The 15,325-nt window shown below is 37.8% G+C and overlaps 1 protein-coding gene across 9 annotated transcripts in view; it reads left to right on the top strand.

Annotated features, from left to right (window-relative positions):
• NRXN3 (neurexin 3) overlaps nt 1-15,325 on the top strand; it is a 985,585-nt gene that overhangs the window by 848,600 nt on the left and 121,660 nt on the right. For all 9 annotated transcript variants that reach the window (XM_040066048.2, XM_058420836.1, XM_058420835.1 and 6 more), the window contains one exon: nt 3,755-3,926. In XM_040066048.2, coding sequence (XP_039921982.1) covers nt 3,755-3,926 — 172 coding nt within the window. The remainder of the gene's footprint in view (nt 1-3,754; nt 3,927-15,325) is intronic.

Below are 15,325 nucleotides of genomic sequence, written 5' to 3'. Positions count from 1 at the left end.
GAATGGAATGGTAATGTGGCTTTTGAGGCCAGAAATTTTATGGACAAATCAGCACAAGACAAATTCTTGAAAAACTTTTAAAATCCTTTTTGGCACAGTAGCCGTAAAGAAAGAAGAGGAAAAGCAAGATAGATTAAATGCTGAGTTCACTTCATTATTTATAAATAAAATGGTTCTCAGTTTTCCAAGACATAGTGCCAGCACTTGATGTCACTTGGAGGTTTGAAAAACATTAATTAATGGTTGCCTTTTTGTGGAAAGTTTTTGGGGGCACCTAGTGAATACCAATATAAAGAGGAAAAAAATTGCACTGTCTGTTAAATTTCTCTTGAACCGTTTTGGACCGTGTAGTCTGTGTGCTCTGTGTGGCTCTGTATTCACTTTTTCCCTTGCTGCATAGTTAGGATTTAGTTTTCCTATAGCTACAAAATAAACATTACAGGTAATGGCTCAAAGGTAAATCTTTCTTTGCCCCATATTTACTGGTTTTTGATACCTTTGTTTGGTTTTGTGGAAAGAAAATCCTCCAGCTGAATGTGTGGGGAAAGAAATGAAAGGTTATGTCCGTTGTGAACTTTTAAACCATAATGGTAAAGCTTGTCTTTCAGATTTAGAAGGAAGGTAGGTCTTGGTAAAAGCTGTTTTTGATGAAGTGTTGAAGAGCAAGAAACTGGAATTGAAGAGATGTTGAAAATAAATCGTGGATTTGCCTCTTGTGTAGCACGGTCACTGTTCTTTGCTGTAGGATTTTCTCTGTGCTTTGCTTTATTTTTTTCTTCTGCCAGGAAAGCATAAACTGATTGTTAGTTTTTTCGCAGTGTCTGGTTCCCTGGAGATATAGAATATCGTAAAAACGCTGTATCTTGGGGTCTGTGTGTGCAGTTTGGCTTCAGTAGCCCTACCTTTGACATATTGTGCTGTGTTTTATTCTGGTAATTGGAACAAAACCATTATCATGACAAGTTCCTACTCAGTCCAAATAAGAGTTTCAGAAATTGTGATTCTGCAAAACTCGAGTTAAAGAGGCACAGGGAGCTCAGCCCGAGTCGTCTGAAGAGAGCTGGAATAGACTGTCCATAAGAACCATGGGGTTTTTTTTTTTTTTTTAGACAATTTTTTGCACTTCTTAAATGCAAAAAAAAAGTGTTATACTGCTTTTAGAAGGGCTGTCTTCTCTGGCTCTGGGAGGGGATGCTTCTTGGGATGGGGAAGGCACCAGTTTGCTCATTTCCCTCTTCTCTCCATCAGACTAAAGGTCACTGGCATTTTGCAGTCCTCTGCTTCCAGAATCTTATCTCTTTCCCAGTTTGCCCTCTTATCACTAGCCCTTTAAATAGGTCTTTTCCTTCAAGCTCTGGGATAGGAAATGGTGAAAGGTTCTATCTTCTTTTCCTCTGAGGAGAAATCAGAAATATTTTCTCATTCTGCAGAGATTAATTGAACTTCCCACCATCCTTTTCCCCACCTGCAAGTTTTTACCTTTGCCTCATTAAGGCTTGCAGGTATGCAGCTTTCACTCTGCTGAGTATCTTTTAATCCCTTTCTCTTCTGTGTGTGGTGGTGGTGGTGATCTGTTTCATTAGAAAAGGAACAGGTCTTCATCTTACCTGCTCATGCTATACCTTCCCCAAGGTGGACTCTATTTAGAGCAGCCACAGTTTGCCAAAGAAGCTTGATGTATTGATGGCAATTAAAAATGAGAGGTCATCCAGGAGGTTGATCGTAAGGCAATATCTTGCAAAACCATAATATCAGTAGCCAGGTTACCTGGTCACTATATATTATTTGAGTCTTTGATGAAAAATTAATCACATGTTCTTTAGTAATTACTATGCAGGTAAAGATAATTACATGGTTGCCAGCAAAAGATTCACTAAAACAATGTTGGGAGATCACTTACTTCATATGTCAAAGAAGTGGTAAAGCTGTGCCAGCAATGCTTTTATCTGAAATAAATCTTGGTTAACTGAAACTTCACTTATTTTTGGGCTTGCATAAGAAACATTGGTTGTTTTCACATGACATCTGAATTCATGCATCTGCTGGGAGCAGCAATCCACTTACCTCACATTTCTGTGAAAAAAGAAAGATGATATTGATATCTTGAAGAAAAACCCCTTCAAAAAATAACAGTATAAATGTACATGAAACTTTCTACCCAGCATATATTTAGCACAGTCTAAATTTTACTGTTGTAATGAGAGAAAAACTAAGATGCTTACTGTTTCACTGCTGAACCACTGTTCATGACCTCTTCAGCTACAGCTCTGTTTGCTTTCCTTTCCTAAAACAATGTTGTAGTCTGACACCAGGAAACTTGGTGTTAGGAAGAAAATGATTTTAAAAAAAAAAAAAAAAAGGCATTGGAGATACAAGGAATTTGTGATGAGTACTTTGGTATGAGTATGCTTTGAAATGTAAGGTAAAGCAGGAATCAGAAAGACTTCTCTGAGACATTGAAACATGGTGGAATTTTCAGAAAAAGATTTTTTCACACCTGGCGACAGGATTAAATCCGGGAGAGGAATCCAAGGTGGCCATCAAGTACAAGAGGAGAGGTTTCTTTCTTGTTGCTGAGATTTGCTAATGTGAATGTAGTATAGTTAGGGTAACAGCCCTGAAAGATGGGGTTCTCTGCCCACTAAGCAGATAAGTAAGGTAGTAAATGAAACAGAATTGTCCTGTGACCCTTTATTATATCTCAGGTTTTTTTCAAGGAAGATATGTTTGCATAGAAGATGGCCATCAACTTCTGTTGTTGTTTCAATTTTATAGTATGGATAGCTAGCAAATGTATTGACTTCCTATATGATACATTTTAGCTCTGCCTGTCTGTTCCAGTTTTGGATCTGTGCAGTGCACATAATATGCCTTCATAATTGTTGACACCAGCGTACTGTGCCTCTCCTTACTGAGTGTTTGAATATGCGCTCCTGTTGATTGTTCAGTGATAGGAATTTCTGTCACTATTTAAATCAGTAGTATTAAATGCATATATCTAATCTGAGTATATTCTGGGTATGTATTTTACAACCTGAAGTCATTCAATGTGGTCATTACTTGGAAGCATCAGAAGGGAGCTGCAGAAGGAAGTGTTGAAGAAGAAAACAGGCTTTTCCCTTTCAGTCAAGGATGGAAAGTTTTGGGAAAACACTGCTTTGTTGGTAAGGCACTGCCAATAAAGTGTGGGTGAAGGAGAAAAAGAAGATGGTCTGCTCCTGTCTTTTAGTTAGCTTCCTCCAGTTTTCAAAGTCAGCTAATGACATTTCTGCTCCCTTCCAGTTCCTTTCATCTTCTAACTGCATTCTTCCTGCTGAATCCCACAATTATTTTTTGGGTGGTGAGGACTGTTTGTTTCCCAAGAAGAATAACAGAATAAAACAGGTGTTGAGATAACAGCCTGTCTGTGGCTGCATTTTATATAACAAGTGACTAGTAATAATCAGTAGAGATGTTGCTCAGATAACTCTTTATCCACATCTGATTTTTGTTGCCTGGTTTCTCACCTGTCTTCTGTGATGTTTTACGGGAACAAATGAGTCACTGTCTTCAGGTGAATGCTGTAAAGAGTAGTGTGAAAGTGTTTGCATTGAAGCAGAACCAAAGAAATGTGTCCTTACGAAGCTCAAAATGATACTTCTGTGTGTTCTTCAGTGCCATCTACTGGCAGAATTACCCACTAGAGACTTATAGGCCAAGAACAATCTCCTAAGTGGCAGCAATTTAAAAACATTTGTTTCTTTTCTTCTTTTAGGAGCAAGGCAAGATTGGTGTAGTCTTCAATATTGGTACAGTGGACATCTCTATTAAAGAGGAAAGCACACCTGTAAATGATGGCAAATACCATGTAGTGCGATTTACCAGGAATGGTGGCAATGCAACCCTTCAGGTTGACAGCTGGCCAGTGAATGAACACTACCCCACAGGTACATATATTTTTCTTTTTATTTTTCTCTTTCAGTGTATCTGTACCTATAAACTAGTGTTTAATAACAACTGGTTGCTATATAAATCTTTGTTACTTCATCTCGACAGTAAATTTTTGAGCCTGGTGATGCGTATTTGTCTCTTGGAAAACAAACTAATGGTCTTTTACACTGGAAGAATAAGCATGCCAACTGTGTGGTATGATGCACATAGATCATGCTATTTCAGAGGTCTCTAAGTGAAACTCGGTTCTACACAGAGTTAGAAAGTCATTCAATGACAAACTTGGTTTTGCTACTTGTGATATTTTCTAAATATTTAGGATAGAAAAGTTTTGAACAGACTTTATGAAAAGGAGCGGTGACTCTAGCCATGCCCCAGATACTGTCTATATAAACATAGAGTAGAAATGTAAGGAACGGGGAAGATTAAGCAAGTATTTGAGCAAACCTTATGCTTTCTTCGTAATTTTTAATCATCTGAATTTTAGTTTCTCTTAGGTCGGCAGATACAAAAGTTAACATACTATCTAACCAAAACTGACAACTCCTAGTTGACTTTCTGCCAAAATGCAGTGGAAAAATTCAGTGTCTTTGGAAATTATTGCCCTAAATCTGCCAGAAATAGTGAATAACTGGCCCTTGATACACAGTCACATGTTTTATCCCACCACTGGCAAACCTCATGATACTCTATGTCACCATGCTGAAGGATCAAACTTGCTCCAAGTGAAAAATAGATTGTTCTCTGTGGTGCTGACAATGCATCAGATAGCTGAGGTCTGATGATGTGTGTATGGTTATAAAAGGAAGAATCAACACAAGAAAAGATCTCCAGTGTTAACCACATTCCTCTAATTCATATGTTGCCGAAGATCAAGCCATGATCTTCTTGATTTTCCATATTGAGTCTAAGAAACATTCAGTTCTTTATTTCTAGGTTGTACAGTAATAACTCAGGACAGAAGGAAGATTTCTTGCTCATTGTGTAAGAATTGTTCAAGAGAGACTTAAACTGAAAGTATAGGAAATATCCTAACTTGAGGTTATATGCTAATTTATGTGACATTACACTAATAAATTACTCCAAGGGGATGACTTCATCTCTTCTACTCCCTCAGAAAGCACACAGAGAAGTTTTAAAATGTGAGTCATCGATACCGTATTGCTCTCTACCGCATATGTCCCTTTGTCAGTATTTTGTGAAGTATATGCAAAAAGATACATTTAAATTATTAACCTTATTTGTGTGAAAAAATTCTTTTTGAAGAATGCCACGACAGATATGCTGAGATAGATTCTAGCTTTGCTATCCATTGGTTTGAGAGGAAAGTGGGCTAGGAAAGGTCCAGCTGCGGATCTTTCTTCTGCTCCTTTCATCAATTATTTTGTAAAATACCTCCAATCCAGCTGGCAGCCAATTACAGTCACTACAAGCCTTATGAATAAATTTTCTTCTTATATTGCTTGCTGTAGTAAGTCTCTGGTGTAAAGAAACAAAATATTCAGCTCAATGCTTTAGAGATTTTTTTTTAAAAAGGGAAAATAAATCACTCAGAGACTACCTCAGTACCCTGGGCTTCTGCCTTGGCTAAAGATATTTCTGTGTTTTCATTAGAAGATGTATGGTTTTATGGAATCTGTATTAATCTTATGTCCTGGGCTAGTATTGAGTGTATGCAGTAGTACTCTAAGAAAAAAGAGCACCTTTATCTTCCAGACACCTTTCCTTTCCGTGCATGTATTTCAATTTTTGTCTGTTTGTTGATGATTAATTTTTTAGGCTGTCCCTGTGAAAATAAGACTTTGTGTGTGCAGGTTTCTCCCTATTTGTTTCCTACTTTTAAACAAATATTTTAGCCAAATTTAAAAAAAAAAAATAGGGCAAAAATCAAAAAAAACCAAAAGATAGTACATTGCTATGGGTAAAAAAACCAAGCAAACCAACCAAGAAACAACAACAACAAAAAAACAAACCCAAGGGAGGTGGGCAATGTTCCAGCCTTCCTAGAGGAAAGGATTGTGGCTTGATGTCAATTCATGTTAAATGCCAGAATATCCATACAATAGAGTGGCATTATGAATGCCTAAGATTCAGAAAGGATTCAATGAACCAATAATTACAGGAAACCAATACTTATTAGTACCATTTTCTGGGCAGGCAATGGTATAAAAAAAAAGACTGAACAGGAGCTTTTGAAATTAATTACTTGTTGTCTTTCACAAACCAAACTTGCACTATTGGTTTTTGGTTTTTATTTTTTTGATCTGACTGCAAGACCAAACCTGTGTTCAGCAGAGATTCAGCTCTGTAAAGGTTGAATGGACCCAGGCTAATCCAGTGTGTTTCAGCTGAAAATTTAAATTCATATCAAACTTGAGCGATAGTAACTAAGTAATCCCCTATGTTTCGCATAGGATCATGTCAGTTCTGGAAACACAGTTATTTGTAGTGCTTAAAAAATGTTGCATTTGTAGACCATGCTTGCTTGGGCACCCTGCATTGTCTGTAAAATGAGCAATTTCATGTGTACATGGTTTTCCACATAGTGCTACAGCCTTAATGTTTACAAATTTTAGAAACTATCTAATGCACTTTCTTTGTCATCACACACGGTGCAATCTTCAGTCAGGGCTGCATTCTAAATGGCATTTCTATGCTCCTCTCTGAGTTTTATTGCTGGTGGAAGGATTATACATTAGACTCATAATTACTTGCTCAATGAAAAGTACAAATAAAAGTTGGATATTCGTTAAATGAGCAAAGTGAGAGAATATTGGCTTTCCTTAAAATACAGTCTTTAGTTAAATTGAAATTAACTGAAACTAGCCCAATGGGACCAAAAGGCTCCAAAGCTCTATTTTTACAATTTCAAATAAAAGACAAGGAAAATAGAATGACAACAAACCTACAACACAGGCACTGACATTTTGGGTTTTATAGCATCCGGTTGCATTCCAGTCACATGCAACATGAACTTTACACTTTCTTGTAAGGAAAAGGGTTAGAGAAAAATGGTGAAGGAGTGAATTAACGTGGAGCTAAAGTTGGGTTTGTGACTGAAATAATATAAATTACTAGAAATGATCTCGCATCTTTCGAAGTGCCAGAGTTTCTGTTACTGTACAGTGAGAACAGTGGCCCAGTATAGGTAACTGAGACAAAGCCCCTGAGAACTGGGAGATGTCAGAAAGGTAGTGTTAGTACAGAGGCTGCTATCTGCAGTTCAGCTGGTTTGGTTCAGCCGAAACCATTGAGCCATTTGTGATTTATTTGCATTAATTTTGCCCTTTCTCCTCTCTCTCAAGAACGCTGTAAGGAGATGGACTTTTTCCATAGGCTGTACTGACAGCTAGTTTCGTCATGCTTGATTCATTAAGTTGGTTATCACAATGAGATAGAATTTTTCTCAGGATATAAAATTTTTGCTGTAGTCTAAAGTACAGTTTTCTATGGCTGCCTCCCTTCTGTTGTCTCACATGCTTTCATCCTTTTGTGTACATCCCAGAAAACATCCAGGTTGTGCTTGATCATTGTTATTTTCCTGCTTTTATGTTCCTGGGGAGAGTCTTCTCTATATCTAAAGAAATATTTTAATGGTGAAATTGGAGTAATTTTGGAACCCAGACTTCAGGAAGAGGAAGTATCTAACATGTTTTTGTTTTGATTAAAATGAAACCCATCAAATTTGAGACAGTTTACAGAAATTTCCAGAATAGATAGAAATAAATCTGTCTTTACACAGAACTGGGATACGTCAGTCCCTAAGTTTTCATTAGTTCTTAGACTGGACAGATTTTTTTTACTCTGTTCACTGTCTGTCCTTGCAAAGAAATACTTTGTGGGATGACAGATCTGTAGTGTATGTCAAAACAAGCCTGATATTCCTGTTCATTCATCCAGGCACCAACTACATTTTCTGCAGTAGAAAAAAAAATAAAAAAATAGGTGAAGAGCAGACTGAATACTGCAGATGTGAAATGGAAAGGGCATTTTATAAGTGAGGAACATGAAGTTGGTTTAAGTAGTAAGTGTAGCATGGCACCCCACAATCCATGATGGGTACTATTGTAAATTACTTTGAAAAAAAAACCAAACCAGATTTCATTTCCAGAAATATGGATGTCCACAGATCCATCTATCTTTAAACGCAGTGTTGGTTCTCAGTATCTCTGAAAATAGTTCTACCCACCTCTACAAATAAAATTCCGTGGGTTTTACACAACTGTGACTACTGAATGAGATTTCATAGTCTGCTTTGCAAAAGGTAATTTCTTGTCCTACTCAAGGCATTTATTACCTTTCCCTTGTTATTTTCAGTCTCCTTCCACAACTGGCATAATTTTTTGTTCAATAAGTACATTTTTCATCTCATCCCTCTACTGAAAGGACTCTGAGGAGTTCTTCTCTTCTCTTCTCTTCTCTTCTCTTCTCTTCTCTTCTCTTCTCTTCTCTTCTCTTCTCTTCTCTTCTCTTCTCTTCTCTTCTCTTCTCTTCTCTTCTCTTCTCCGTTCTTTTTGGCTTTATTTAGTTTTTTATTGACAACATTTTCTTTCTCTCGCTCTGTGATTTCCCAGCCGTGAGATAAATAGCCTTGTATCTTACAAGCTAAATACAATTACTGCTATCAAAACTGGAGTCTTTCTCTCCCTGTAAATGTCTCTTGGAAGCTGATAAGCTGTTCAAAGCAAACTGCAGGCTTCTGCCTAATCCTGAGATTAAACATAACCACCCAGAAGACAGCAAGAGATAATTGAGATGGGGGGGTTGGGGGAGGCAGGCAGGAGAGGAAGAGAGGAGGAGGAAGTGAGATCCTCTCCTGAGATATTAAGAGGACATACAGAAGGCTCAAGGTTATTTGTAAAGGAATTACATAAAACACACAAGAGCTTGTTATGATGAGGAATTTCCTCAGATAACGCAGTGGTTGTTGTAGTTGTTGAAGACAAAATTTAGCAAGGATTTGTTTGATGTAAAGCATACAAGGCAGCTCCCACCCATGACTGCTGATTTTTAGATATTATCCCTATCTTGTCCTTGAAGCAGAAGGTCTCACAAGATTTTATCCAGATTCTTTGTGCATGGTGGAGTTCATCTCACTGGCTTTATTGCCAAGCAGGGGGAGTCAGTAGATTTCCCAAGACTGAAGCAGGGGACTGAGCTGCCTTCTCTTTGCTCTGTTTTGCTACCTGCTGACCAGCCTAGGAAATAAGATTGCCTTAGTTGTGGAGAAATAGTGTGTGATGTCTGTATTAGTCTTCACTTAGAGAGGCAGAATTACTGAAGGTTAATAGTTTTTATGAGTCAGCCCAATATAGTTGAAAAAAGCAGCCTTATTTCTGGATATATAAGCTCTTCTTGGTAGGTTTGTTGGTTGTTTTTTTTTTAACCAGTAACATTATCGTTTTCTCCTTCTGTAATTCTTTTTGCGCCTTCTGTTTCTGAAAGCTTGTCTGTTTTTAACTGTTATTAATGGGATATTACCTCTTCCAACTTTGCTTTATTTAATTTATAATGCATTAGACAAGAAAAAGAAGGTAAGTTTAGATGGTCTAATAGTATCATCACTGGGGAAATTAGGAAAAGATTATATATCCTTTCTTCATCTGATGTGCACTGATACTGTAAATAATGTGCAATGTTGTGATTATTAGTTCTTGTGAGCTCATTGATGCAAAGTCTAATGCTGATTGTGAAATTAACAAGAAAAATGCAAAAGCAGATCTGAGATTTCTGAATCATTGCAACAAGTTCTTTAAGTTTCTACTTATCTCTGCACAGTACCTCTACATGGCTCATATTGTACCACTTCCGTGATTTACAAATGTTCTGTAATGGAGCCTTCTTAGAGAAAATTGCTAGTTCTCTGTGCTTTGAAGAGCCTGGGTCCTCCTCCCCCAAATTCACTCTATGTCTTGAAGAATGATTTCGGCAGCCATTTCCTCTTCTTTCTACCCTTCAACTCCCCACAAAAAAAATTGGCTTCTGCCTTCTTGTGCCCCTCTAGCAATCTCTTCCATCTCTCAGACTTGAGGCTGTTTTGATCTCCTTTTCGCTTCTGAAACCTTACTTCTGAAACCAAGGTAATAGTAAGAAGTTTGGCCGAATCCAGTTGTCTCCATGAAAAGGCACATGTATCTTGTGCTGGACAACTTAGAATCATTAATAAGATGATCTGCATGCTGAGGGGATTTTTTTTCTTGGTGCTACCAGATCCCACTGTGGTCTTAATATTTTCCTATACAAATGTCCTTCTGAATGGGCAATGAGTAAGGAATAAATAACTGATTTTCGATTAGCCCTGTAGGCTGAATGTGATCACCAGGGTTCTTGTCACACACTTTTTTGTGGATTTTGATTTTTCATATTTTACTCATTTTGTGGCACTTAAATGAGCTCTCAGATGCTTCCTATCAGCATAAATTGGAGACAGCATATAAAGTGCCTTTGACAGATTTACTGCATTTCATAATGAGTCTAAAACATAGAAAAAGACAGGGTTAATAAAACAGAATTGGAGAAGCACATTTTGAAGGCAGCACTGTGACATATGTTGAAAGATCTGCCAAGAGGGATGATTAAAGCATGACAAGTTGATGAAATCAAGAGCTGATTGTAACTTGTCAGTGCAGGGCTATAGCATCTATAGTATATTTATAGGATTGGAAAACTGATAAATATGGCTGCTTGACATGAACACTCAAGTTTTGTTCCTCTGTATCCACTGACATACAAACCTCCATACATGAAGTCATCAACAAACATACTTCGGAATTTGTGCAAAAATACTCCTGTTAATGCATGTGTTCATGATATAAAAGTTACATAAATGTTGCCAATAAGCTTAAGAGTTACTTTGCCATGTACTTTGAGTTTTGCTTTCCCAAAGAAAAAAATGAAGCTGTGGTTTATTTCTGACTTTCCCCATCCTCAAAGAGTTTCATGCAAGTGTAGGAACTTTCTGTCTTCCAAATTCTATTTTTGAGGACAGAAGTGAGAAAAGACAGAAAACAAACAAACAAAAAGTGGTTGTATTGTGGCTTCCAGTATCCATTGCTCCTGTTTCAAATGCAGATTCATGCCACAGAGGCAATACTAGTTTTAATTTAGCCAAAATACTTTATCTTGTTTATAGACTAGATAAAGAAAATATTACCAGAAAGTACTAACTGTTTGAGGAAAGTTTTTTTTGTGGCTCTCCAAAAAACCAGAGATATGCATTATATGTATTATATATTCAGCTGTTAGCTGAATTAGTGTAGCAACACTCTTACATCTTCCTGAATCAGACTAGATGTCCAATATGTCAAATCTACAGATGAATACCAAACACTTTAGAAGAAAATTTGCTTTAATGGTCAAAATGACAATTCTTTTTGATGGTCTTGGATTTGGGATTCTCTTCTGTCTCCCCAGAGCCTGATTGTTCAACTAATCAAGCTTATTGAGTCTGAGACCTGTCAAGTGTCTGATGCTCCAGAGAATTACAGTAACCCACCATGGCAACAACAAAAATATGCCTCAAATGATGTCCTTCTAAAAAAATTGGCCTACTTTTGCATTTAGTTTGTGATCTGAAAGATGGAGTCAAATAAGCTGTATGTGTTTGTATCATATCTACAGTAACTACGTTTGTACTTCTCAGTTGGAAAGCAAATGGTTCCTTTTCTCCCCCTCATTAATTTATTCAAGAAGACATGATTGTGTGGAAATACTTCCACTTCTTCTGCAGCTGGAGAAGTTACTCTGCTGCACTGTCAGATCATTGCTCAGCCAAATTTAAAGCATAACACACCAAAACCTAGGTAGCTTAGTGGCATCTGTAATTTTTCTCTATTTCTCTGATTCTTTTTCCATTGATGATATTGATTCTCAAATCTCAGTTCTTTCCTCTTAGCTTAGTTCTATTGACTAGGGCTCTTTGTAAGATAAATTCTTGCAAGACAGAGTGAATGCCTAGGAAAAGTTGTATTAACCTTTGACAATGGTAGTATGGCATAAACTGAAGCTCATGAAGAGATGAGCTTTATGACCTAGATTTGCTCTGTGTAAGAGTGATCACTTAAAATATTCCAAGATACAGTATCCATAGGGCACTTATGAATCTTTCTGCCTAGTTGTTCTCACCTGCTACCTGATTTAAGAACCCTGGGCCAAGGAATATCCCTAAGTCTTGGCATTGCATTCATATACTTACTACAGGCCTTTGAGTCCCAGTCCCTGAGATACTGTGGTGCAAAACAGATACAATCCATGTGTTTTTTCCCTTATTCCTTTGACATCCTGCCATTTTCCATGAATAGTAATTGCAGATTAACAGATATAGGTATATCGTGATGGCTTAGTCTTCCCAGTAATTCCACGCCGAAGTATACAGCTGTTAACACAGGCATGTGTATCCTGACTGAATCCTCAGATATTTTAAGCTGTTCTCATCTGTTTGTGTCCATTGCTCCATGATTGTACGAGGTCCAAGTACCAAGCATGGACCTTATCAAAAATTACTTCTGGTAAATTTCTCCTTTGCTGTCATAAGATTAATTAGAACCACAGAAGGACTTGTGTTGGAGGGGCCTTTAAGATCATCTAGTTCCAAACCCCCTGCCATGGACAGGGACACATTCCACTAGACCACATTGCTCAAAGCCCCATCCAAACAATAGCTATTGGTTCAGCTATTTGATGGTACATCAAATTTAGCTGTATAATGTAGTGCAGAGAAGGATGGAGAAATATTTTTTCAGATGGAGACTCAGGCTAAATAGAACCCTGCTGCACAGCACAGTGCAGTGAGTTCCCAGACTTTAATATATTTACGTTTCTCTCCTGGGTTAGTTCTATTTCAGTTCAGAGTTTTTATGTTTTATTTTTTCTCTCTCTCCCCCGTCCCCTAACTCTCCTTCTGTCCCTGTCTCTCTCTCATAAACACACATGTGTGCACAGTAAAGATGAGCAAACAAACATCTGTCCTGAGGGATCACAGGCTTGAACAACTTTGTGCTTTTCTGATCACATTGCCTGCAGAAAGAACAGTGCCAGCTGTAATCCCAGGTTGACATGCTGACATGCAGTGACAGAAGGGGTCTATGCATCTGCATCAGCCTTTTCCCTGCTCCCTAAAGGCACTGGAAAGCATGAAGTCATTAAAATCCAATGCTACAATCTGAAGTAGAGCAACTGTGTGAAAGGATGGTCAGAAATTAAAGGGGCCAGTCATGGAGCTGGGAGTCAGAAGTTCATGAATCCCAGCCTTATGTTTAGAGATGCCTTTCTCTGTGATTATGAGAAATGCTTTTACCACTCTGCATCTCAGTTTTTCCCATCAGTAAACAGAGGATAAAGCTCCAATTTACCTTATCTCCAGTGACTTAAATAGAAAATATTCTACAATTCACTGAACATGGAAGTCTTTCTGGGTCAATGAATTTACATCTTTGCTACTTAGTGAGTACCTGGTGCTCTTGGTCATGGCACAGTTTTGTGAATAGTATCTGTCCTTGAGAAGACTTATTGGGTTATCACAGAATCCTAGAATTCTCTTTTCCTTTATCTAAACTGATGCAAACAGAAGAATTGATTTCATGATTTGTAGCAATTAGAAATGGAAAAGGCCTGTTAGCTCTCATTTATTCCATTTTGTAATAAATTGATATTCCCCACTGCTTTTTCAAGTAAAATTTTAAATAATTCAAGAATTTCCCTGAGGATACTGTAGCACTGTCTCATACGCAATCTTGATAGGAAGTGCTTCTTAATAAATTTCTTCTTTCATCAGTTTCTTATATGCTTCTAATTATTTCCTGACACTGACCCTAGAGAACTTGCCCCTTCCATCTAGTTTTTGCCATTCACTTATTTGTAACTGGTTAGCTTTCCAGTCCTCATCAGTGACATTTGACTAAGGTTCTTATGGGTGTTACTCTTCCTTATTGTTACTGACTAAGCAGCTTCCCTGCAGTAACACTGTGTTAATGGGAAAGGGCTGCACGTGCTCTCTCTATTTGTACATTTAACTCCCCATATTATCTCCCTAATAGTATGTGCACAGGGAAATGAGGTTCAGAAACATCTGAAGGTTTCCAGTGGAGCCAATCCAGCTCCATAGCTACCAGCACCAAGGCAGAGATGGCAGGTCTGCTGGAACTGAGCTGCTCTTGCTTGCAGGGTTGTGGCAGCAAGCCACTGACCCTTCAAGAAGCAGGTATAAAGCCACAAGTTTTCTTACCTTAGATTATGCACCCTACAAAGACATCTGTACTGTTTTCAGTCTCATCTTGCTCCTGGGAGCAGAATAGCTACACTCATGTAGCTCCAATGCCTAACCCCAAATATGTAAATTAGATTCAGTGTTTGTCTGTCCTGACTGCCTAATGCACAAAACAGAAGAACAAGCTCTAGATAAATGAGAGTTAATAGAATTTAAAGTGTCGATACAAATAAAGTGCTTTTGGTATTTGATTATTGCTGCTTGTTCCCACTGGGCAATATAAATCACATCTTGACCTTTCACAAAGAAATCAAAGAAGTGGGACATGGGGACAGCAGCAGTGGATTTTATTCCAATCTCTGATTTCTTCCTGAAAAATGAGGGAGTGTTTTCTTGCTTAAAATGGAGAGATCAATATGTAGTTTCAGTTTTTCTTTAACAGACACTTCAGCCTTGGCTGCCTGACATGAGGCTCAATTTGGATCTGGTCAGTGAAAAAATACTGTCATTTACACATTCCTTACAAAGTATTTCAAACATCTAGTAATGTAGACACCCAAATTGTTTCATATTTTTACAGAGGTTGAGCTGGTAACTGCTTTCTCTGTACTGTACACTAGTTCAGTTTTCTAACATAGATGAAATGAGAACTAAAGCAGTCTTTTATTTCATGCCCATGGCCTCAGCTTCCACAGGGCTGAAGTGATTCAGCAAAATGTGCACATATAAAATAGGACCTGTCACAGTTTTCACAATATTTTTTTTTTTCCTGCATGCTTGAAAAGGTTTGGTTAACCTTCTTCCACCTTTGTTAGTCTGAGTTTTCTTTCGTTTTGCTCCTATTGTGCTTCTGTGTGAGATTATGGAGGGTAAGGCACTTATTTTCTCAGTCATCCAGAACAGGATAGAAAGACTAATCTAAGGGAGGTTGAAATTTTACTGGTCTTGTCCTGGGGCAGGGCATTGAATTAGATGACTCCTTCAAGTCTTTCTTAGTCTTATTAGTGGCCCATGCAAGCTGTACCTCCTGCACAGGCATTTAAACTCCTATCTCCTAGTTTTCTTCTGAATTTCCCAATGATCTTGGCCTGAATGGTGCTTTACTTTAAATTAGAACCCCAAATTTTTTAGACTAAAAAAGATCAGATAAAATAGGGAGTGCTGGCATCGTAAAGCTTTTGGTTGAGGCGC

The sequence above is a fragment of the Hirundo rustica genome, chromosome 6 (genome assembly GCF_015227805.2).
Source record: "Hirundo rustica isolate bHirRus1 chromosome 6, bHirRus1.pri.v3, whole genome shotgun sequence".
Lineage (NCBI taxonomy): Eukaryota > Metazoa > Chordata > Aves > Passeriformes > Hirundinidae > Hirundo > Hirundo rustica.
This window is presented reverse-complemented; position numbering and strand designations above follow the sequence as displayed.